Below are 22,946 nucleotides of genomic sequence, written 5' to 3'. Positions count from 1 at the left end.
ACAGAGTGTTCCTGGCCATCTATAAAACAACTGACTGAATTTGTTGTGCAGTGAGCTCATGCTATTTCTTCTCGCCTATTGTCCAGAGGACAGCTTTATGCATTTGCTGGAACAGAACTGAACCTAGCGATGACTGAGCTGTAGTGTAAAGTTCAATAAAAGGAAAAGAAACTGGAAACACATGGTGGAAGGAAAAGAGCTAAGGAATTTATTCTGTGCTATCAGGAAATACTTTTAGAATGCAGCAGTGAACCAAGAACCCTGAAAACCCCTTATGTAGCAATCTCTGGGCATCCCTTCAATTGCACAGTTTGATGTCTTCTGAAAATAGTTAATGTTGCTATTTTTCTGAATATTAACTCCTAAACTTCAATCTGATACTGCATTTCCTTCAATGTATCTTTTTGTCCCATGCGCATCACCAATAGCATCTGATTGCCGTCATGCTGTACCTTAAACCCCTTGCCTAGACCTGGGAAGATGATTTTGGGGTTTGCAGGCAATCCCAAAAAAATAAAAACTGGAAAAAAAATATAAATTTCACGTCAAACTGAAAGAAAATGTTTTCAAAGTTTTTAGTGACTCAGAGGAAAACAAAAACATTTTGGGTTGAATGAAATTTAAATTGTTTTGATTGAGACATTTTTAAGAGGTTAATTAAATATTATAGTAAGTCTAGACAGTTCTGAATTGGAAAAAAGTTTTGCAATTTTCAAAATGAAATCCTTTTTTCTTAAAAAAAAAAAAAAAAAAACCACCCTAAATTTGGCAAAAGAGCCAAATTCACAACATATTCTATTGTCACTGTGCCTGCAACTTTTTTCGTGAGAAAAGTTTCAGTAATAACAATTCACCCAGCTCTAGAGGGCTCATCTGTCCCTACAAACTTAAGGCAGCATATAGCTCGTCTACAAACACACACCTCAGAATGTAATGATCAGACTCATACAGCTACCACCTAAATCAGAGGTGGGCAAACACCAGCCCGCAGGCCAGATCTGGTTCCCCAAGGTTAACCCTGCTGTATTTACCTGCATCTCTGCAAGTATGGGCACTTGCAGCTCTTATTGGCTGTGAATCGCTGTTCCCAGCCAAAGGGAGCTTTGAGAATTGGCACAGACTGGGACAATGCTTCCTGCAGTTGCCACTGTCCGGAAATGGTGATCCTCAGCAAACAGGAGATGCAACAGCCCCTACAGGCAGAGGCTCAGGTAAACACAGTAAAAACTCTTTCATATCCAGCATTCTATCATCCAGAACTCTCAAATAACCAGCATTTTAACTGTAGGGAAAATGTAGCTAAAATTTACTTAAGTACAATATAGTAGGAGTAAATACAACTAAATAGAGCAAATACAGTATAAGTTTACACTGTACAATAGTACTCTCAATAAAGTACTCTGCATACATTTTTGTTTGTTTCTTAACATCTAATCTTGTTTTTCTTTGGTGTTCTGCGCTGCTAGGTAGGCCTCTCTATTATCCAGAATATTTGAATATCTAACAGCCTCCTGTTCCCAGGGCTGCCAGATATGAAAGAACTGACCGCACAATGATGGCAGCTCACCAAGGGTTAAACCTGGAGAACCACTGCTGTTTTAATGGCCACCTCTGGCCTAGACTAATACCTTTAGTTTCCTGCAGGATGACAAAAAGTGGTCAAAACACCAAGTGGAGATACACTCAGCTACCTCAACAAGTAGCTTTTCCTTAAAAAAAAACTCGTTCTTCCAAGAGTATTTCACCTTGTTCTACTTAGCTACAATTAGATTTCAAACATGTGGTTGAAATCTGGTTTAAATTCAGCACGGATAAGATTTTTCAAAGATGGGATGGTGGGGGTCTGGAGCACAGGGTGGAAAGATTTTGTTCTGAGTACATGTCTTTGGGTTAAAGAAACAGACAAGATACAGTTTAGCAAAGGAGTTTAGTCTTCAGAGCTGCATGTCTTGAAGACCTTTTAGCCATCACTTAAGTTATTTATACAGGCCTCATCACCATAGGACCCAAGTACCACATCTTACTGAATGTTATTTATCCTCAAGACCTCCCTGGGTCACACTCACTTTGCAGATGGGGAGCTAAGGCACTGAGGGGCTAAGTGACTTGCCCAGGGCCACACAGGAAGTCTGAAGAGGAACAGGGACCTGAAACCAGGTGTCAGTCCCAGACCAGCAGCCTAACACTGGCCATCCTTCCTCTCACTTGGCTCTGCTCTTTGTCCACTTGCAATACCTCAGTGAAGAGGTAACAGGCACTTGGAAAGGCACATGCCCTTTCTGCTGTTCTCTCTAATTACAACTCCAAACCAGATTACCAGTAGCCTCAATGCAGCATACTGAGGCCAGAGAAAAAAATTGTACCAGTGCCGATGGCTAAGACTCAAATCAAAGTCAGCTTCCAGCCCTCACACCACTCACCACATCGCCATGATCTCTTACAAGAGAGGATAAAGTGACTAGAGAAACAGCAGCCCTTCAATACCCAAGACAATTGCTTACATTTTGAAGAAAAAAAAACCATGTAGAATAATGGACCAGCTGTTTAAGAATTCACAACTCCACACAAAAAGAAACTTAACTACTCAAAGAACAAGCCGTGGGTGCAGCCTAACGCACAAGGAGGCCAGTTCCATTGTGTCAGGACACAGGTGCAGGGCCAGAATGGCTGTTCCGCAGAACAAGTGACATTCTTCAGTGAAAAGTTCCCTTTAATCCAAGGCCTGCTGGATCAGCTTACTGCACAAAGAAATCTGATCCTCCCTCCAACTGCACCGCACCCTACCATGTGAAAATCTCCCTACAAATCTAGCCTTAGTAATGGGGAAAAAAAGAGTCCCAAATCTGGGGTGACAAGTATCAGAGGGGTTGCCGTGTAAGTCTGTATCCACAAAAACAATGAGAATTCCCGCGGCACCTTGTAGACTAACAGGATTTTTGGAGCACAAGCTCTCGTGGGCAAAGACACACGTGCATCCGACGAAAGCATATGTTTAAAATCTATGGTGGTGGCTCTGTGGAAGCTGCTACAGAACTCGGAGCGGATGCAGGATAGAGGCCAAGATGTTTATTGACTGAGACTTTATTTTTAACAGCGCCAGTGATTATTTAAAACGAAGGAAGTTTAGGAATCATGGCTGTATTTTGCCAATTTTGGAGTTATGGTAAAAAAAATACTGAAGTGAAAGAAGGATGAGGGGCCCTGAACTCTGAAAAACAACAAGAAGTCCTGTGGCACCTTATAGACTAACATATTTTGGAGCATAAGCTTTCTTGGGCAAAGACCCGCTTTGTCAGATGCATGAGAGAACACTGAGAATTTGTTGCTGACACCATGTGTTTTAGAGACCAAGAAATCAATTACAATGTGGATTTCTTTTTGATTTGTTTTTTAATTAAAAGACAGGAGAAAGTACAGTACACTGTGGCAGCCCTCATTTTAACCAGTGTCACATAATTTTAACTTGAATTAAAACCAAAACTGTAATCTGTTTAGACCAACAAACCATCTAACAACCACTTGTTTGGCTCTGCACACCCATGGGCAGCAATATTATGGAGCTGGCTGAGTTCCACATGAATATATATTCAAGACAACAGTAACTGTGCCCAGGTTTGGGAAGTTGGTAGGGATGAAAGGTTATGCACCGGATACCAAATGTCCTATAATCTGGGCCTTTCCCCGAGCTTTCATGCACTTTCCCCCCCACACTAGTCATTCCTAATGCATGGTGTTGAGTCAGCCAGCAGACGGAAAGGTGACTTTTTGTGCAGTCAGCTCTGTCCTGGTTGGCAGTCAGCATGAGCACAGCTCGATGCAACGCTCCCACTCTCCAACAAACCCACGAAAAGGTGCCAAAGAAAGAAAGGCGCAAAAGTCCAGGATGGCCTGATCACTTGCTCGCTCTGCTCTCATGAGAGTTACTCCACCTGCCACTGGCAAGGCCAAATCTTCAGGTGCATATGCAGCATGATACTTCTGCAGCCAGTTCTTTCGGTTTTGGCATGCTCCTGACACTGCCCACTCTTCGCTGGGCATCACGAGCGGCTTGCGTGAGATCGGTCTCTCACCAAGCAGGGTGTGTATCAGACACACAACGTACAGCTGTTTCACCCTCACTGTTAACTTACTTCTCCAGATTGCTAACTGTGGCAGATTTAGAGAGAGAAAGCATCACCCAACTAGGGATGTTAATGGTTAACCACGAAGCCGCACCCCTAAGGGATGAGGGTTATGGTGAACCAGTGGGGACTGGTACAGTCCATCACCCGCCATGGGAGTGGCGGGGGCTGCTCCAACCCTGTGGGGCCTGCCATGGGGGAGCGGAAGGGGAAGCCAGCTTGGCCAGAGCAGACCTCAAGCCCTGCCTTGCCCCCTAGTTAATTGGTTAACCAGTTAAGCATCATGTTGAAACAATTTTACCTCCCTACACCAGACCACTACATACCACGGCAGGACTACAGCATTGCAGCTTCTTCTAGGCATGTACCATCTTCGCCAGCATCATTTCTAAACGTGCAGGGGAGGGGTATGAATCAACAGACTGGCCCTATTATTAGTGGCAGGGAAAAGGGGAGAGATCATCCCTTTAAAGTCCAGAGTTGTAAGGCAAAATGGCCAACATTTACCTTGAACACGTTAGGAGAGACTGTCTGAGATGCACAACTGCTCCATTTATCCTACTGCACGGCCCGGCGCTTCAAACCAGCAGCTGCAACCGACTGGGCAGCCTGGACATTATGTGACAAATAAACCTTCAACAAGCAGCTTAACCAGAGCAGTTTAACTTGGGGAGGGTAAGTGTGGAGGGCACCAGCCACACACGCAACCCGTTCACATGGGCTCAGTGAGGTTTTAAAGCTCAACAGCGCCATCTACACAGAAAAGAGAGCAAGACAAGTGGAAATCCGTGCTACTGTCCTTCGCCTGGAGAGAGGTCTACATTACCGACACAGACCTTAGCCTTGTCTACATTATCCAGAAGATAGACCTGCTCATGGTCAATCTTCTGAGGTTCAATTTCGCTCACCTGGTGGAGGTGCCAGGACAGACATTCAAATTTTCAGATGACAATAAGCTAGGGGGTCAGCTAGATACGCTGGAGGGTAGGGATAAGGTCCAGAGTGACCTAAACAAATTGGAAGATTGAGCCAAAAGAAATCTGATGAGGTTCAACAAGTAGAAGTGCAGAGTCCTGCACTTGGGATGGAAGAATCCCAAGTATTGTTACAGGCTGCTGACTGACTGGCTAAGTAGCAGTGCAGCAGAAAAGGACCTGGGGATTACAGTGGCTGAGAGGCTGGCTGTGAGTCAGTGTGCCCTTGTAGCCAAGAAGGCTTAACAGCATATTGGGGTGCATCTGGAGCAGCATATCCAGCAGATCTAGAGAAGTTATTATTCCCCTCTACTCAGCCCTGGTGAGGCCGCATCTAGAGTATTGTGTCCACTTCTGGGGGCCCCAGTATAGAAAGGATGTGGACACACTGGAGCAGGTTCAGGGAAGGGCAGTGAAAACAATTAAGGAGCTGGAACACATGACCTATGAGGAGAGGCTGAGGGACTTGGGCTTGTTTAGTTTGCAGAAGAGAAGACTGAAGGGTGATTTGATAGAAGCCTTCAACCTCCTGAAAGGGGGGGCCTCTGAAGAGGATGGAGAGAGGCTGTTCTTAGCGGTGAGAGACGGCAGAACAAGCAGCAATGGTCTGAAGTTACAGAGGGGGAGGTGTAGGTTGGATATTAGAAAAAAACTATTTCCCCAGGAGGGTGGGAAAGTACTGGAATGCGTTACCGAAAGAGGTGGTGAAATCTCCATCCCTAGAAGTTTTTAAGTCCCAGCTTGACGTGGTCCTTGTTGGGATGATTAAGTTGGGGTTGATCCTGCTTTAGGCACAGGACTGGACTTGATGACTTTCTGAGGTCCCTTCCAGCCCTACAATTCTATGATTCTATGTGCAAAACTGACCTATCACAGGTTGGCAGACAACTCCTGTACTGCTCCCTATCGCAAGGAGTTAAGGAGGTCTATGGGAGAAACTTCCCCATTGACCTTCCTTAGAGAGGAGGACCAGGTAAGTTGATTGCACATAAGCAATTTTAGCTATGGCAATTGCATAGCTAGAATCAACTTATCTGCAACTGACTTACCTGTCTAGTGTAGACCAAACCTGTGAGTATAAAGAAGAAAGGGAGTTAAAACTTCTCCCTCTGGCTAAAGAAGGACCCCAACTACCTGAGCACACAGCTCTGTCCTGGCTAGCCATGCTGGGCCAGTTTCAGTGAATTCTCTCCTGCATGCTTTGCAGACTTGGGGGGTCAGGCCAGCAGTCAAGAGCGCTGGGCCAAAAAGAGAACCAAAGGGTGCAACACCATTCCTGGGGCTTGGCTGACGTGAGCTAAGAGGGGAGCTTGGCTCTTAAAGGGACAGCGCAGCACTGACATGCCCTTTTGTAGACAAATGCGGGAACCTTCCCAAAAGGAGTTTCGTGCCCAGTCTGCCTACGCAATTCTTTCTGGCTCCAGCAGGCTTGTTGAATCCTGGTAGTAAAAGCAGTTTTCAGCACTTTATATTTTTGTTCATCTCACCGCCCGCCCCCGTTAGCTTCTTAGATTTTGGGGACCTCCGAGAACTGATATTGGCGGCAGAAGAGGAAACGGATCTCCCCAGGCTAGGGAAAGCCATCACGGGCTGTGACTGGCCTCGCAGCACATAACTCCTGCTGGAGACAGAGGAGAAGGGCCCGGGGGTGGCACTGGATTGTCTCTGTACTTTAAGGGGTGAAACACCCTTCTAACAACCATGAAGCTTCCAAAAGAACCTGGACAATTCTTTGTATTACCACAGATCAGTGGAGCCCTAATCATGGGGCAGGACACCACTGTATTAGGTGCAGCACATTTTAAATGCTATTACCTGTATTACAGTAGCAGCTGGGAACCCTGTCTTGGAGGTCCCCACAGTGCTACCTGTATACAAACAAAGAACAAAAAAACAGTCCCGTTCCAGTCTAAGGCCACATCTTCACTACGGGTTGGACTTATGGGCAGTGAGCGATCCAGCGGGGGTCAATTTATCACTTCGAGCACAGCCATGGTAAAACACTGACAAAACATTCCCCCAGCACTGCACCAAAATGTGAAGCTCAAGCAGAGTCAATAGGAGAGAATCAGCTGGCGACTTAAGACACCACGGGGAGCAGACTTAAGTATGTCAACTTCAGCCACATTATTCACATAGCTGAAGCTGCACAAATTAGGCTGGTGGCCTGCTGCCTAAGAAGCCACTTTCCATAATCAAGGATTGCCTTTAGTCACTGTGACTGAGCGTAAGACTCTCGGGGTGGGGGGCAGCTCTGGGACAGCTGGTATAGGAGCCTCAAGAAGAGCAACTTTTTTAACGATCACCAACACCACAGCCCCGTGTTTGTATAATGACTAGCTGGCCTGGCCCACAGGCACTACAGTAATAGGCAGCTTTACTAATAATTCTCGCATGCAGAACACCCTGGGAAAGGAAGGGGCTACTGAATTCTTTGGATCCCTCTGCCCTTGTTTGCACCTTCAAATCACATCTCATCTACCAAACACATCACTTCCCCTCATTACAGACACACATCTCACGACATCTGCTGAAACAATTTGCTCTCAAGCCCCTTCCTTTGCTTCAGACTTTCCCACCTGAGCTGTGGTTTTGTTCATTGCTGACACAAACTAGCTTTGAATAAAGTCAGCAGCGGCGGCGTTTTCAACGCCCCTATACGATGTTTTAATGTTCCAGAGAAAAAGGAAGCTTTTCTCTGGACTGTAACAGACTGAGTCCCTCACCACAAGCCAGGAAAACAGAGCACGGGCAGAGCTGTGTGGGAAAAGAGACAGATCAAAAGCTCCCTCCTTTTACAGCCACTCAACGGAGAGGTGACCAGACAAGTCAGATACAATTAGAGTAATGCCATGCGACTCTCAAGGAGATGGGAAGTGTGCCATGCACTCCCAATAAGCACATTTGTTCTGCTGCTACATGCCAGACACCTCATTGGGGCAAGTCACATGAATATGACATTCAAGCAGACAGGATCATTAAGAAAGCCAAAGGGGCTTTTACTGCCAGAGAGGAAAGCAGCGAGGTAACGACATTGCAAAGCGCTTATGAGAACCACGGGTCTGCAGCTACATCAAAGAACAGCTGACAGTCTGGAGCTGGGCAAAGGCCTCCAGGGCCTCTCTGTTACATAACCACCCAGACAGAGCTGGCACCTGCAGGCAAAGGGAGGACACTCAGGGTATGTCTTTGCTACGCAGAAGATCGACTCAATCAGGATCCATCTTCCAGGGTTTGATTTCATGTGAGTAGAGGGGACATGCAAAATCGAACCATCAGGGGTCAGCAGTCAATCCCTGTACTTCTCAGTCTCGGCAGGAGTAAGGAAGGTCTTCTGTCAACCATCCTCACTGAGGACGGCCAGTTACGTTGTTTGTAGCTAAGTCGATCTTAGGAACTGCCTGTCTATGACAGACTTTAAGGTCATAGACCTGGCCTCACTCTCTCCTTGTGGTCCTCATCTCTCGCAAGTATTTATGGGACATGCAAAGATTCCTGAAGCTGACAGGCAGCTCAGCACAAGAAACCACCTAGCAGTGCCGCCCACCCACTGTGCATTTGAAACCCTCTGGGAACAAAGGCCAGCCCAGCCCCTTTCACAGCCAGAGAGATACCCATGTTAAGGCAGCAGCAGTCTCACTTGGGACCAGCACAGCACCTGCATGCTGTCCTGTGCCAATGCAGGAGAGATGAGTTCTCCCAACCTCCAGGTGGAGGACTGGTAGGAATGGACCAATCTTGTCACAATAACTATCCAATCGCTAATGCCTTGTATTTACGGGAGGATTTTCAACAGCTCCACGCAGAGCCCAGTGGCACTGGAAGAGACTCGTTAGTGTGGCTGGTTCTCACACCGGCAGATGGCATGCACCAACAGCAGAGACCCACTGCACAAGCAAGGTGAGAAGGGAGATTGGCAGGGATGTGAGAGAGCGTGTTGTCAGCACACAGGCTCCAACTTCCCATCCAGGGCAGGGAAATCATTCACCTGGGGATAACAGGGAAGTGTGCCGCCCTCAGCTGCCCCAGCGGGATACGATGGGGTGCTTCCCCCATGACAATTAGCCTCTATTCACAATCAGGTGAGGAATCAGAGCTTGGCCTGGACATCAAACAAGACCTGCATTTAAAGGGCAGCCAGGAAGCCAAGAGGCACTTCAAAAAAGAAAGCCCTTCTCCCCCAGTCAGAGCACCAGGAGGATATGCAATGCGTAACCAACACAGCAATTCACATCTTCACTCCCCAGCTGGGCTCAGGGCTTGTGCTGCATATCAAAAAACAACCTGAAGGAGCCCTCTTGTAACAAAGGGGAAAAGGGATGGGGGTAGGTCTTTTACAGAGACAATGGGGAAAGTGCCCCTCCAGCAGGCAGAAACATCACAGGCCAGCCTGAAGGCGAGCTTCAAGAGGGTCCCTGACACATGCGTAAATTCCCCAAGGACACAGGAAAGGAGTAACAATTTTCTACCAAGCCTTACAGAAGGAATTTAGTTCTCACTGGGTGGGGGGGAGGGGCAAGGTCTCATCTTCCAACAAATGCTGTACAGGTATTTGACCAGACACATGAAAGGAGAAATAAACAAACGGCAGCAAAGTCTAGAATTGATTGCAGCTTCGTTAACGCGCTCAAGGGACATGGGTTCAAGTCACTTTATGAGGGAAGGCAGGACAAGTGTAAAGCAGACCTCTGGGCATGCCAGGGAAAGCATACAGCGAACCAGTTTAAGAAATCCAGTATACCTGATCCAGCAAACATAGGTTCACGGGGGAAAACATGAAAACAACAGTTCGCTTCAATGGTTAAAAATGACAGGAACAGGAAGGAATTCTGGAGAGGCCCCAGTTCCCCCAGTGCCCCCCTCTAGCAGCTGCCCCCAACAGCATCAAAGGGAGGAAATGAGAGGCAGAGAGTGGTACACTTGCTACAAGAACTGCCCTCTGGAAGACTCAGCCATTCCCAGCCCTTCAAAGTACAACAGGGTGTGGAAGGTAACAGGTACGTTGTGGAAGAGGCTGCAGATAGAAGCGTTCCCACAGCAAGGCCCATTCGCATGTCCCTGGCAGCATGTGTGGGTGGTAATAGAGGTCATAAGGAATCTGTGGGAACTCTGGCTCAGACATTCTCCCAGATTCTGTCTATAGTCTCAGGCTGGCCAAACACTCGGGCATCAAACAGGAACGTGCTCAAACCTAAGAGGCAGCAAACTCTGGCCAGAGGGACAAGGTAGCAACAGTTCTAAGCCCACATACAGCTCTCACCTAGCTGGGAACTCCCTCAGCCTCCTCTCCCCTGGAGAACAGAAATTCAGCCTGCAGAAAGGCCGGTACCCTCCTGCCAACTCGCTCCAGCTTCTCCCAAAGAAAGACAACAGCCCTTGCATCCGCTGTTCCCTTTGAGATAAGGGCTGCTTAGCCAGAGCTCCTTGTAAAGGCCACTCTCTGACTGAACGCAGCAACAGCAGCCGTCCCCCATTCGCAAAGGTCACTGCTCAGGGGCCAGTTGCACTGGAAGAGTCTGTTGCAAGTTTCCACAGAGCACAAGAGATGAAATTTCCTCCGGAGATGTCACTTCCATCTGCTCAGAACACAGCCCCCCTTTTCCCAGAGCACCTTAAGCCCTATTTGCTCCTATGACATGAGTTTCAGCCCATACGAGAAGAGGCAGCAGGGTGGCTTAGACAGGGTTAGTTACTGGTAACTGTAGCATAGAGAATGCCTGCACACATTTATGCTTATTGGACCCTGGCACTGTGGCTCAAGCAGAGACAACCCAAAGGTGTCTGCAGTCAGACCACTAATTTTTGTGAAAGAACCTGAAAAATCCCTACAGCTATGCTTGTAAAATCCATTCAAGACAGAGCAACAGCTGAGGTTTGCAAAGAGCTGACACAGCCATTGACAACTGCAAGAGAGAACATAAGAACGACCACACTGGGTCAGACCAAAGGTCCTTCCAGCCCAGTATCCTGTCTGCCAACAGTGGCCAATGCCAGGTGCCCTAGAGGGAGTGGACCCAACAGGTAATGATCAGGCGATCTCTCCTGCCATCCATCTCCACCCTCTGACAAACAGAGGCCAGGGACACCATTCCTTACCTATCCTGGCTAACTGCCATTGATGGATCTAACCTCCATGAATTCATCTAGCTCTTTTTTAAACCCTGTTATAGTCCCAGCCTCCAAAGCCTCCCCTGGCCAGGAGATCTACAGGCTGACTATGCACTGTGTGAAGCAGAGCTTCCTTTTATTTGTTTAAAACTTGCTGCCCATTAATTTCATTTGGTGTCCTCTCGTTCTGATATTATGGGAACAGGTAAATAATTTTTCCTTATTCACTTTCTCCACACCACTCATAATTTTATACCCCTCTATCATATCCCCCTTTAGTCCCATCTCTTTTAAGCTGAAAAGTCAGTCTCTGATCTATCTTCATAGTGGACCCGTTCCAAACCCGAATCATTTTAGTTGCCCCTTTTCTGAACCTTTTCTATTGCCACTATCTTTTTTGAGAAGAGGAGACCACATCTGACCACTTTATAATCTTATGCTCTCTTAACATTGTGCACCCCCACAAAAACTATCGACCCATTTTCTAACTGGACTCTGTAGCTTACACTGAGACCCATTTCTCTCTCCTTCTAACTTAGTACGGGCGAGGTAATCCAAGTTACTAAGAGAGCAGGGAAGGCCGGCAATTGGCTAATTTAATGGACACTTCCTCCAGCCACAAACCCAACACTGTACCATTTGTGCGGGCAAGATTATCATTGATTCCTGGTGCGGACATAACCAGCAGAGTATGTTCAAGCAGGAAGCCCACAAGCTAATAGCACTATTTCAAAGCAGTTCTCCAGACAATTCTCTTGTATCGTGAGAAGAAAAAGCTGAAGAACGCAGAGCGCACCTTACCTTAGCTCCGTGCTCATCCACTGAATTACTACCTGCCAGCAAAACACAAGATGAAGATGATGTCAGTCACTTTATAGGATCTGCCAATGCTGTGCAACACGAACACTGTTATAAACAGGTACAGGACACTTGTGTACCCCTGGCCATGTGACAAATTTGAAGGCTTCAGCATAACACACACACACCTCTGCAGGCAGCAGCGAAACGCGCTCTCACTCTTCCAGCCAACAATGCCTCTGCCTCTCCGCCCTCATCAGAAAACATCCAATGCAAATCAGAGATGCCGTCACCCCACTTATCTGGGGGAAAGCTTGTGCAACAAGCACAGCATATGGCACTATGGGGAGCCCTCAGAATTAAGCGAATCTTGTGCCCAGGAAGGATGACAGCTCTGGAAAGGGATGTCTGTGTTTTAAACAGACTGGGCCCCCAGTTCTGTGCTGGGGTAAAAATTCAATGCCTAAAATTGTCACTGAAATACAAGCAACACACAAAACAACTAGCATTCTTGGTACTATGTCGGGATATCAGGAACCCTCCTTTCCCTACTAATCTGACTGGCCTGATGCCTTTCACGTGCAGGTCCAATATCACAATGATAAGAGCCACACAAGGATCTGGACAGGGGAGTCTCGTGGATCAGACTGTAAACTCTTTGGGGCTGGGGACCACATGTACATGTGTGTATGGCACCTACTACAACAATGCCTTGCTCTCATTTAGTGCCCTGAGCTCTCAAAGTAATTTCACTCATCAGGGAATGCCAGGGTTAGATTTCCCCTGTGGTGCTCCTTTAAAGACTGATTGTCTAATGAGTTTGGGAGTGTACCATTTACAAAATACCAACTCCTCCCCATTCTACAGACTCCATGGCCCTGATCCTGACTGGGGTCCCTGAACGTCACTTATTAAACAACAAATATTAAATGAAACTGGAGAGAACAGAACCCCTGGGTTCTATCCCTGACCCGACCACCAATTTCCTTGTCCCAACTCCTCGGCATGCACCATAAGCCTCAATAAAATGGGAATAATGACCTTTCCCACTCTTGCAGTGGGGTTGACGCTTGGTTTTTATAAAGGACCAGAGATGTGTCCCCTGCAAGCTGAGTGCCTGGGCAGCCGCCCAAGAGGGATTTAGGTGGCTCCCAGTTGATTAGCATAACACCTACAGCAGCCACGGCCAGCAGCAGGTGTGGTGATGCACATCCACACGTCTCATTGCACAGAACAAAGTTTATTCTGCCCGTGGATGGAAAACGTTAGAGAGAACCCTGCCTGAGATCCCTGCAAGAAAGGCCACACGGCAGCATGTAGAACAGCCAGCTACTGCACCAGGGGGACCAGTGTGAGAGAATAATCAGATGAGCACTGAGAACAACAGTTGACAGCATTTCTGTCTGCTTTTTAATGCACTAGAGGCTTGGTGGCAGCTCCACTTGCCAGCAGAAGTTGGGCTGGGAGAGACAAACTTGTAATCCACACCTAAAATGCATGGGCCAGGCCCTGTGCTGGCTGGGGCTAGCACGGTGTGCATGGGGGCTGGACTGGTCCCCATGTTGGCTGTGGGAGGGGCTGGGGCTGACATTGGGCAGGGGGTGGCTTTGTTGGCGGTCTGGGCCCAGACCCATGCTGGGTGGGGAAGGGGCTGGCCTCATGCAGGAGGGAGGGGAGGAAGAACCTTGGTAAAACCTTGCCCAGACAGACAGATGGACACAGCAAAAGTAATACCAATTTCTATCCCAAACAGACTCAAACAGCTTACCAAAGATATAGATAACTGCTATTCCACTACCAGCTCCCATTAGCCCTGCTATCCGGAGCACCATTTTCTTGGCATAGGCTGTATTTTCCTTCTGTTTCTTCTCCTGCTGCTCATCGGAACTGGAGCCTTTCCCATCTCCTCCCTCCGTCGCCTATCCAGGTAGAGAGGAAAAGAGAAAAGATGCAAGTAACAGGTGTGACGGTGACAGAAGTCAAGGCTCACAGCTACGGGGAGGAGAACCATGCAAAGGCAAACAACAGATGCCCTGGGCTCCAAATCCGGTATTGGAACTTTTGACAAAACTCTCTATTAGGGAAACAAACAAAGCAATTAACATAATTGGAGAAACTAAGATGGAAAGGATCCATTACATCATCTAGCCAGAGATCAGACAAACATATTCTTCTGCCTTTAGCGTATGCATCGTATCCCTCAACATGGGAAATGACTGCAAATCAATACAGTGGAGGCTGCTGGCAGGTGCACAGTGCCTGAAACAATAGTTCTAAAAGGCACATTCACTGCTTAGGTCACTCAAAGGGAACTCTGAATCCCAGTGGTGCAATTAAATGCCAGCAAAATGACCTATTTTAATGATCGAGCATGCAAGAAAGAGGGAGATTGTGTTACAAAGAGGTGTAAAACCCACCAAGTATGGCACCCCCAGGGCAGCGCTCAAGGACCACTGTTCTCCCCCATAATTCCTATTTTGACCCCACACCTAATAAAGACATTTCAGCCTAAGAAAGACCAGGTCCCCTTGAGGTTTCTCTGCATTATTAAAGAGGCACAAGCACAGTCAAATATTGCGTCAACTTGAGGAAACACCCCACCCCCACAAACCCAAGAAAATAGCAACCAACTTGCAACATTTTCCTCCTCTGTTTGCTTGGAAAGAGTAAGGTACAAAGGTTCTCGCTGCCCATCAGATGTCATAGCAAAGTATCCGGGTGTGGAGTGCGCTTAGCTTGAGACATTTCCATGACAATTTCACAAGGCAGCATCAAAGTTCTGCTACCGGGTAATTTCCCTTTATGTTGCCAATGGTTAAAATAACCAGCTTGACTTAAACCCCTGTACCCCGGGTGGAGCATAGACCATCTACAAATCTCCTCCACTTCACTCTGTCTTGGGACAAAACTTCTAGCTGACCACAGGAGTACCCAAGTTGTTGTCCTTCAACCTCAGTAGATCTTCTCCACGTTGTCCAAGGTCTTCCTCTTCTGCATTTTCCTTGCAGGTTCCATGTGACAGCTCGAGGAACTAAGCTGGATAATGGTTTTCGGAGAGTGTGGCTGAGCCATCCCCACTTTTTGAACATCAAGGGGTTCTTGTGCTGCTGTTCCAGAGGTCCCCATTTGTGACCAAGTCTTGCCATCTGATAGCTACTGTGAGTGATCACTCAACAGTCACTTCAGTGGAATTCCCCTTGCACATCATCTTCATAGACTTTGAAAAAGCCTTCAACAGCCTTCATAGAGAAACTGCGTGGAAACTGCTGTAACAGCAGGGCATCCCCTCCAAAATTAACCTGATCCATTCAATGTACGAACCCTCAACGTGTCAAGTTGTTCACAATGGTGTCTTAACAGAATCCTTCAGCATACTCTCAGGAGGAGTGTGACAAGGATGCCTATTGTTACCTTTCCTGGTTAAAATAAACTGCTGGGAAAATGTTTGCACTCGAGCCTGAAAGCTGAATGCCAAGCCTTGATCCGAACACAGTTTTGTTTAGCAACCGTTTGAGAGCGTGGTGATATTAAATCCAGCACAACAAAAACAGCAATGCTCCTACTTTTTACTCCACTGGTTAAAAGCCTAATAGCCTAGTGAAAACTAACAGGCACCTCAAGCGTAGGGTGGAAGAATATGACCACCCAAGCAGAAATACAGTCACTAGATAACACCTTGTGAAGACCACCACAAGAACTGTAACACTTCCAAAGGATCAGGACCTTTGAGCTAAATTTCATTGGGAAAACAGCTTCTTCCCTGTACTGTCTGGGCACTGAGAGATGAGCATACGCCCCACTGAGCTATCCATGCAGCACTTGTGGTTTTCTCTTGGTTGCTTCTCCTCCAAGCACCAACCAGACCAAACCAGGCCCTACGAGATACCTGACAGGCAAAGAGTCTGGCACATAAAGATGAGTGAGTGAAGGACAGCAGGGGCAGTGCCAGTGCGAAGGGGAAGTTAAGGAGCATAAGAATTCTCTTTCCCATCCCAGGTTTTCTGGGATTAAGTGAATATCCGCAACCAGCTCCTGTGACGTTTTGGGGTCCTGGTGTTGGTTCTGCAGCCTGTGACACGCTGTGTCGTAACAGGACAAAGCTGACTCTGTAAGGCCTTTTAAGTGACATTTCAGCAGCGCCACCTTGTGACAGGTGAGTAGAGCCACGGCATGATGCTACCAGGTCATGGGCCTGCTGACCTTTTGTGCTGAGGTCACGTCTGCCCCTCAATGCCACCTGGTGCCATTTCGGACATTAAGCCACACAGGGCCTTGTCCCATCCCAGTCCTCATCCTTCCCCCACTGACAACCCCCACTCCCTAATCCCCTTCCAGCCATAGCTGCTCCTATCTTGAGTCAAACCACCCTGCTCCATTCTCCCACTCACTCATAATCCACCCTTTGCAGATACAGCAAATTAATCATTAATCTATTAATCATTTCACAATGTAGGTACATCTCTGTATTAATCATTTTCACAGGAGTGCAGACCATCTTCATACAACCTCTGTATTAAGTCTCTCCATACAGAACCTTCATTTTTGTGTAACTTTATACAAAAGGATTTTTATAACTTTGTATTACATCTTTTGTATTAAGAAAATGTCTTTATACCAGACTAGATCTCTCCCCTTTTACTTAACTGACAGCCCTGTTCAACGAATGGGGTGTGAACGGATACAGCAATGAGAAGACAGCACCTCTGGCAACAGCTGCAATGGGTGGAGAGGGAATGGAAGCCAAAGCCAAGAACAATAAGATCCGTGAAATGGGCACATTAAAAGATGACTGGACATATGGGTAGCCTTGGAGTCTGCAGCAAGTACCTGTTTTGGAAGCCTTCCTCTTTGAAGTGTGGCAGCATTAAGACAACACCCAGAAGACGACACCACAGATTCAGCATATGCATGGTTAATGCATGACTAATGACTACAGATCTGCCTTGGTGGGGAGGGAGGGTATAATCCCTCCCTCCCCACCAAGAACGCACTCAGCCAAGCTCCTGAATACATGCCAACCTTTTGTAATAACTCAACTTACAGATGTACCCAAATTCAGATTTTTATCTGTACAGAGATGGTTTAATTCCATGTTGAAGGGAAAAGGTATGAAAGGGAGACAGACTGAACTAGTCCAAACACAAATCAGATATAACTCAAGGCCTGTGTTAAGATAACACTTGGCAAACAAGGCAGGTGTAGACCAAGTAGTAAGTCAAAACTGGTGTGTTGGAAACGAGGCTTAACTGATGAACAAAAGAATGAGAGAGTGGGCTATTCCACCGATCACTCTCTTCGTGGGTCCTTAAAGAGGTAGGCATCCTTCAGTCTGCATAGACTACGGATCATACCCTTTATAGTTTCAACTGAGGACTTCATTTACAGCGTCTACTGTGACTATGAAGACCCACATGAGAGTGACAGTCCTTGCTGCATCTCTTGCAGATGTGGTGGGTGTCTGGCAAGTCCTTAGTGTGCTTTCCGTGCGCTCGCTTCTCCTCTGCTAGCTGTCTGATCCTCATCTCGCCCTTCTGAAGGCCCTTGTGTAACCCCTGCCTCCATCTGCTGCGGTCATCTGCTACTTCTTCCCAGTTGTCCAGCTCGACGTCTACCTCTCTGAGGTCTCTCTTGCAGACATCTTTGTAGCGCAACTGGGGGCGTCCAAGAGGTCTTTTGCCAGAGGCTAGCTCACCATACAGGATGTCTTTTGGGATCCTTCCATCATTCATCCTGTGGACGCGGCCAAGCCAGCGGAGCCAACGCTGTCTGAGGAGGGCGTGCATGGTTGGGATTCCAGCTTGCTCAAGGATGGCGGTGTTGGTCACTCTGTCCTTCCATGATATTCCAAGGATGCGCCTGAGGCAGCGCAAGTGGAAGACGTTCAGCCTCTTTTCCTGGCGGGCATACAGGGTCCAAGTCTCGCTGCCATAAAGGAGGGTGCTGAGGACGCAGGCTCTGTAGACTTGCATTTTGGTGTGAGTGTACAGCTTGTTGTTATTCCACACTCTCTTGCTGAGTCTGGACAGAGTTGTGGCCGCTTTTCCAATCCTCCTATTTAGCTCAGTGTCCAATGACAGGGTGTCAGTGATGGTGGACCCGAGGTAAACGAACTCAAGGACGACCTCTAACATATAGCTGTCAATGCTGATTGATGGGGATTCAGCAACATCCTGACCAAGTACGTTTGTCTTCTTTAGGCTGATGGTAAGCCCAGAGTCCTTGCACGCCTTGGAGAACTGATCCAGCAGTTTTGGAAGCTGGTCTTCTGTGAGACACTACAGCAGCAGCGTCTGCTAACAGCATGTCTCTGATGAGGACTTCCCGCACCTTAGACTTAGCTTTCAGCCTTGCAAGGTTAAACAGTTTCCCATCAGATCTTGTGTGCAGCAAGATGCCCTCTGTTGAACAGACTTTCACAAGTGAACTTCATCATGGCTCCACCCGCCACCATCTCCTGGGGCACTGGGCCTCTGTCTTCCAGAGTCTAAGAGATGTCGTGATCAGACACAGCCACAGAGAGGGACTCAGATTCCACTGCCACCTCTGCAGGTACCAGCTGAATCCCAAACACCTTCTGGCTTGGAACAGGATCAGACTTTTAAAAGCAGCAGCTCCTGCCCATCTCAACTAAACTCCTTCCAAAAGGATGGATAATACCATCTTTGATACCATCGAAGAAGCTGCTTCCTCCTGAAAACTCTCTCCAGCTAGAAGGACAGGGAACAAGGGATTTTGTTAGCACAAAAGCCTTATTTATATTTCAAAAGCTTTAACTGATTTCTCTTCTTTTCAGTACCTTTCATAAAAGGTTCAAAGCATTTTTAATGGTGGTTAGCCATGGGACTAAGGAGGCTGAACTCCCTGCATACCAAATCCCAGATCTCATTTAACGCTACTTAATGAGGGACAGTGTCTAGATTAAATGAACACCTCTGACCCATACATTACGTCCTCCCAGCACTGACAAACCACCTATGCTCCCTTTTCACAGATTATCCCTCCCCACCACCACCGTCACACCACTCTCTCTCTCTAAACTCTATCCACTGAGCCCACTCCACTCAACCCCTTCCTGTCCGACTCCTGCTGCCACTCCATTCCTTCTCCAATTCCAACCTCCAAATACTTCCCATATTCACAGCCTCACTCCTCCAGCCAACATACCACCCTCAACCTTATTTTCCCCCTATCTCCTGAGTGCCCCCCTACCATATACACCCCCTCACACACTCTCCAGACTCCTTGAGACAACTGCACCTCTGTCTCCCACAGCCCCCTCTTGCCCTGCAATTACTTTCATGGAGTGGGCCATTCTGTTAAAGACCTGAAAGTCTGTGCTCTACTGAAGAGGGATTTTACCAACTGTCTACAGATAGAATGCTCAGAACTCAATGATATGCATATTTGACACATTAACACATGTTTTAACAGGGACAGCAATTACCTGAACCCTTATAAGGACTCTTTTACATACTTTGATGTTTTATCTAACTCTTAACTCCGCCCACCCCCGCCCCTCTGCTCTTCTGATTTGCCAACCTTGATGACAATTTTTGGACGCCTGTGCTTTATATATCGGAGGGGTAGCTATGTTAGTCTGGATCTGTAACAGCAACGAAGGGTCTTGTGGCACCTTATAGACTAACAGAAAAGTTCTGAGCATGAGCTTTCGTGAGCACAGACTCACTTCATCAGATGCTGGTCTTGGAAATCTGCAGGGCCAGGTATACTGAGCTAACCTTGTTATCCCCACCCTTGCTGTGGCTTATTTACACCTGGCCCTGCAGATTTCCAAGACCAGCATCTGATGAAGTGAGTCTGTGCTCACGAAAGCTCATGCTCAAAACTTTTCTGTTAGTCTATAAGGTGCCACAGGACCCTTTGTTGCTGTGCTTAATATATAGAGTCTGTTCTGGTGTGGCTATGGATCTAACCAAGTGGGACTGTCTCACAAAAGCTCATCACCTAATAAACTATTTTGTTAAAGTGCTACAGGACTGCTTTTTTGTTTTAATCCCTCCTTGTTTTCCTCCAACACACACACCGTGGTCGTCCTCCTCCCTATCAATCAGCTCACTCCTTCCCCTTCTATCCTCCCTCTTCCCCCACAACAAAGACTAATCGCTCCACCATTGCTCCTCCTCCCTCTCTATTCACATTCTCCCTCTCAAGTAAAAATTTCAACCACCCCCTCCTCTCGATCCCTCTGGTTCCTCCCACATATTCACTGTCTCCCCCGTTGATAACTCCCAGTCCACGCTCCCCACACAGTATGCACCAACCCTCCCACACCCCACCCTGTTCTCCCCCATTCCACAAACTCTCCCCCTTGTCCATCCCCACTGTCCCATTACCACCCACTGGTCCACCATTCCCTTTCCCCGCAGTGCCAGCCTTCCCCTCCATCCACAAAACTTTCCCTCTGGTCCTGCTATAACCTTTCCTCTATGACAGTTCCTCACACACCATCCCCCAATCCTCCTGTTCCCCCACTCCACAACCTCTCCCACTACTCCCATCCCCCACTAGTTCCAGCCCCATCCCACCTCCGGTCCCTCCGTATGCTTCCCCTCGTCATCTCCATGACACCTCCCTCATCCAACCACCTCTCCCTCTCCCCAAACCCACTACTCCCAGTCCCGCACCCTCCAGCACCATTCTTACCCTCCATACCCTTTCCCCCCACACCCCACAATCTCTCCTCCCTCCCCCCAGCTCCAGCCCCATGCGCTAGTCTCTCCATACCTTCCACCCAATGACAGCTCCCCACCCCTACTCCCCACACACCATCACCCTACTCCACCACAGATCCCACAACCTCTCCCTCTCATCTCAGTCAACTAGTCCCAGCCCCTCCCACTCCATAGTGGTTATTCCAGTGCTACTGTACACATGTGAAACCTGAACAACATACAAGGATCATCGGAAGGTAACTGAACAATAGCATTAATGCTGTCTCAGGAGAATCCAACACATATCTTGGGAGAATAGGTGCCCAAACAGTGTCCTGGAAGAGCTGTTTGTGATCAGAATTGAAGACATTATCATTCACCAAAAACTTTGTTGGACTGGTTGCGTGGTTCAGATGTTTGATCAGCAACTTCCAAAATACATTCTGTTTGCCAAGTTGGAGGAAGGACAAAGGAGCACCAAGGGGGCCAGAGGACGCGATACAGGGACATGCTGAAAGCACACACAAAAAAGTGCAGCATCGACGTCAACACAAGAGAACATTGCCAAGGACTGTTCCCAGTGGGGAGCTGTAATGGAGGGGATGCAATTTGAGAGGTCCCACTACAGCGCAGAGAAGGGGCAAAGAGCAACAAAAACTGCCCCGGACCCCTCCAACAACTACCAACACCTGCTTCTTCTGTGGTAAGACCTGCAGCTCCAAAATCAGGCTGATCAGCCATCAATGGACTCACATATAGGACACAAATGGAAACATCCTACTCATTACTGAGTGACCACCAAAAGAGGTCCCCCTATAACCTTCTTCCCTGTGACAGCTCCCCACACACCATCCACCAATCCTCCTCATTCCTCCACCCCAACCCCCTGCTCTTCTTCTTCCACCCACCCCCACTAGTCCCATCACCGTGTTAGGTCTTCCATACCCTTCCCCTACACGGCAAACCCTCATCCCTGCTCCCCACACACCACCAGGACACCCCCATCTCACAACCTCTCCCCTTCCCCCACCCCATCACTCCCAGCCTTGTCTCCTTGTGCAGCCCTCTAGCTCCCCATACCCTTCCCCCCCACCGCGCACGCACGCACACACCACCCCCATCCATACCCTCCCCACATCCCACTCCCCCTCCTTTCCTGCCCAACCCCAGAAATCCCAGCCCAACCCCATCCCCTCTGGTTCCCCATTCCCTTCACCCCGTCCCAAATCCCACGGCCTCTCCTTCTCCTCTCCCCTCCTTTCCTTCTACCACCCCACAACTCCCAGCTGTGCCTCCTCCTACACCCCTCTGGTGACCCACGTCCGTCCCCCAGAACACACCACCCCCCTACCCCCCTGCCTCCCATAACCTCTCCCCCGCCCCATAGCTCGAGCCCTGCCTCCTCCCGCAGCCCACCGGTTCCCCCCCGCTCCACACCATCCTCCTACCCCCCGCAACATCCCACAACCCCTGCCCCTCCCCCAACCCACTCCCCGCCCAACCTCGGCCCCTCCGGCCCCTCCACGCCCGACAGCTCCACACACACCACCTCCCGACCCGCCCCCCCCGCACAGACCCCACGCCCTCGCCCCTCCCCCACGCCCGGCCCCCGCTGGCCCCGCCCCTCACCTGCTGCTGCTGCTGCTGCTGCTGCTGGCGCAGCTTGTCCTGCAGCAGCGCCTCGGCCAGCCCCACCCCTCCACCCTGCTGCGGGGCCGCCGCGCTCAAGGCCCGACCCGGCACCGCCCGGAGCCGCCGGCAGCAGCCGCCGCCGCCCCGCAGCGCGCGGACCCCGCACGCCGCCCCCCGCACCAGCCCGCGAGCCGCCGCCATCTTCCTGCCCGCGACCGCCGCGCGCAGGGGCTGCCGGGCGCCGGCCTCCCGCCCAATCAGAAAGCGTCGCGCCCGAGCCGCCAATCGGCGCTCGAGGAGAGGGTAGGGCGCAACCCCGTTGAAGGGGAGAGGAGCGGACGTGCTCAGCCAATCAGAGGAGAAATAAGGGCAAGGGGCTGCCCACACCGCGGCGATCCACCAGTCCAGCCTGGCGACCGCCATGGCCCCACCCACCTGGACTCGGCCAGCCAATCGCAGGCGAGAGGAGGCCGGGAAGCTAAGGGAGCGACAGAGGGCAAACACAACCAATCACAAGGCTTCGGCCCTCCCGATCGAGCCAATCAGAGCAAGGAAAAAGGACAGACGGGAGGCGCGGAAGGTCAAAAGACATGCGTGGGTCGTTCGCGCTCTTAGCTGGAGGGAGGTCGCGGCACGAGGGG

General features: G+C 48.9%; 1 protein-coding gene across 3 annotated transcripts in view; it reads right to left on the bottom strand.

Moving 5' to 3' along the window:
- TIMM50 (translocase of inner mitochondrial membrane 50) overlaps nt 1-22,437 on the bottom strand; it is a 58,007-nt gene extending 35,570 nt beyond the window's left edge. The window contains exons 1-3 of one of the 3 annotated variants that reach the window (XM_075016205.1): nt 22,303-22,437; nt 13,770-13,920; nt 12,005-12,036 (exon numbers count right to left, since the gene is read on the bottom strand). In XM_075016205.1, coding sequence (XP_074872306.1) covers nt 12,005-12,036; nt 13,770-13,833 — 96 coding nt within the window. In that variant the 5' untranslated portion in view covers nt 13,834-13,920; nt 22,303-22,437. Of the gene's footprint in view, nt 1-12,004; nt 12,037-13,769; nt 13,923-22,175; nt 22,189-22,302 lie in introns of those variants that run through there. The other 2 variants (XM_075016207.1, XM_075016208.1) reach the window with 2 other exon arrangements.
- Nucleotides 22,438-22,946: the final 509 nt, after the last annotated feature.

Source organism: Carettochelys insculpta, chromosome 22 (assembly GCF_033958435.1).
Source record: "Carettochelys insculpta isolate YL-2023 chromosome 22, ASM3395843v1, whole genome shotgun sequence".
Lineage (NCBI taxonomy): Eukaryota > Metazoa > Chordata > Testudines > Carettochelyidae > Carettochelys > Carettochelys insculpta.
The sequence above is the reverse complement of the archived record's forward strand: the minus strand, read 5'-3'. Positions and strand labels throughout refer to the sequence as shown.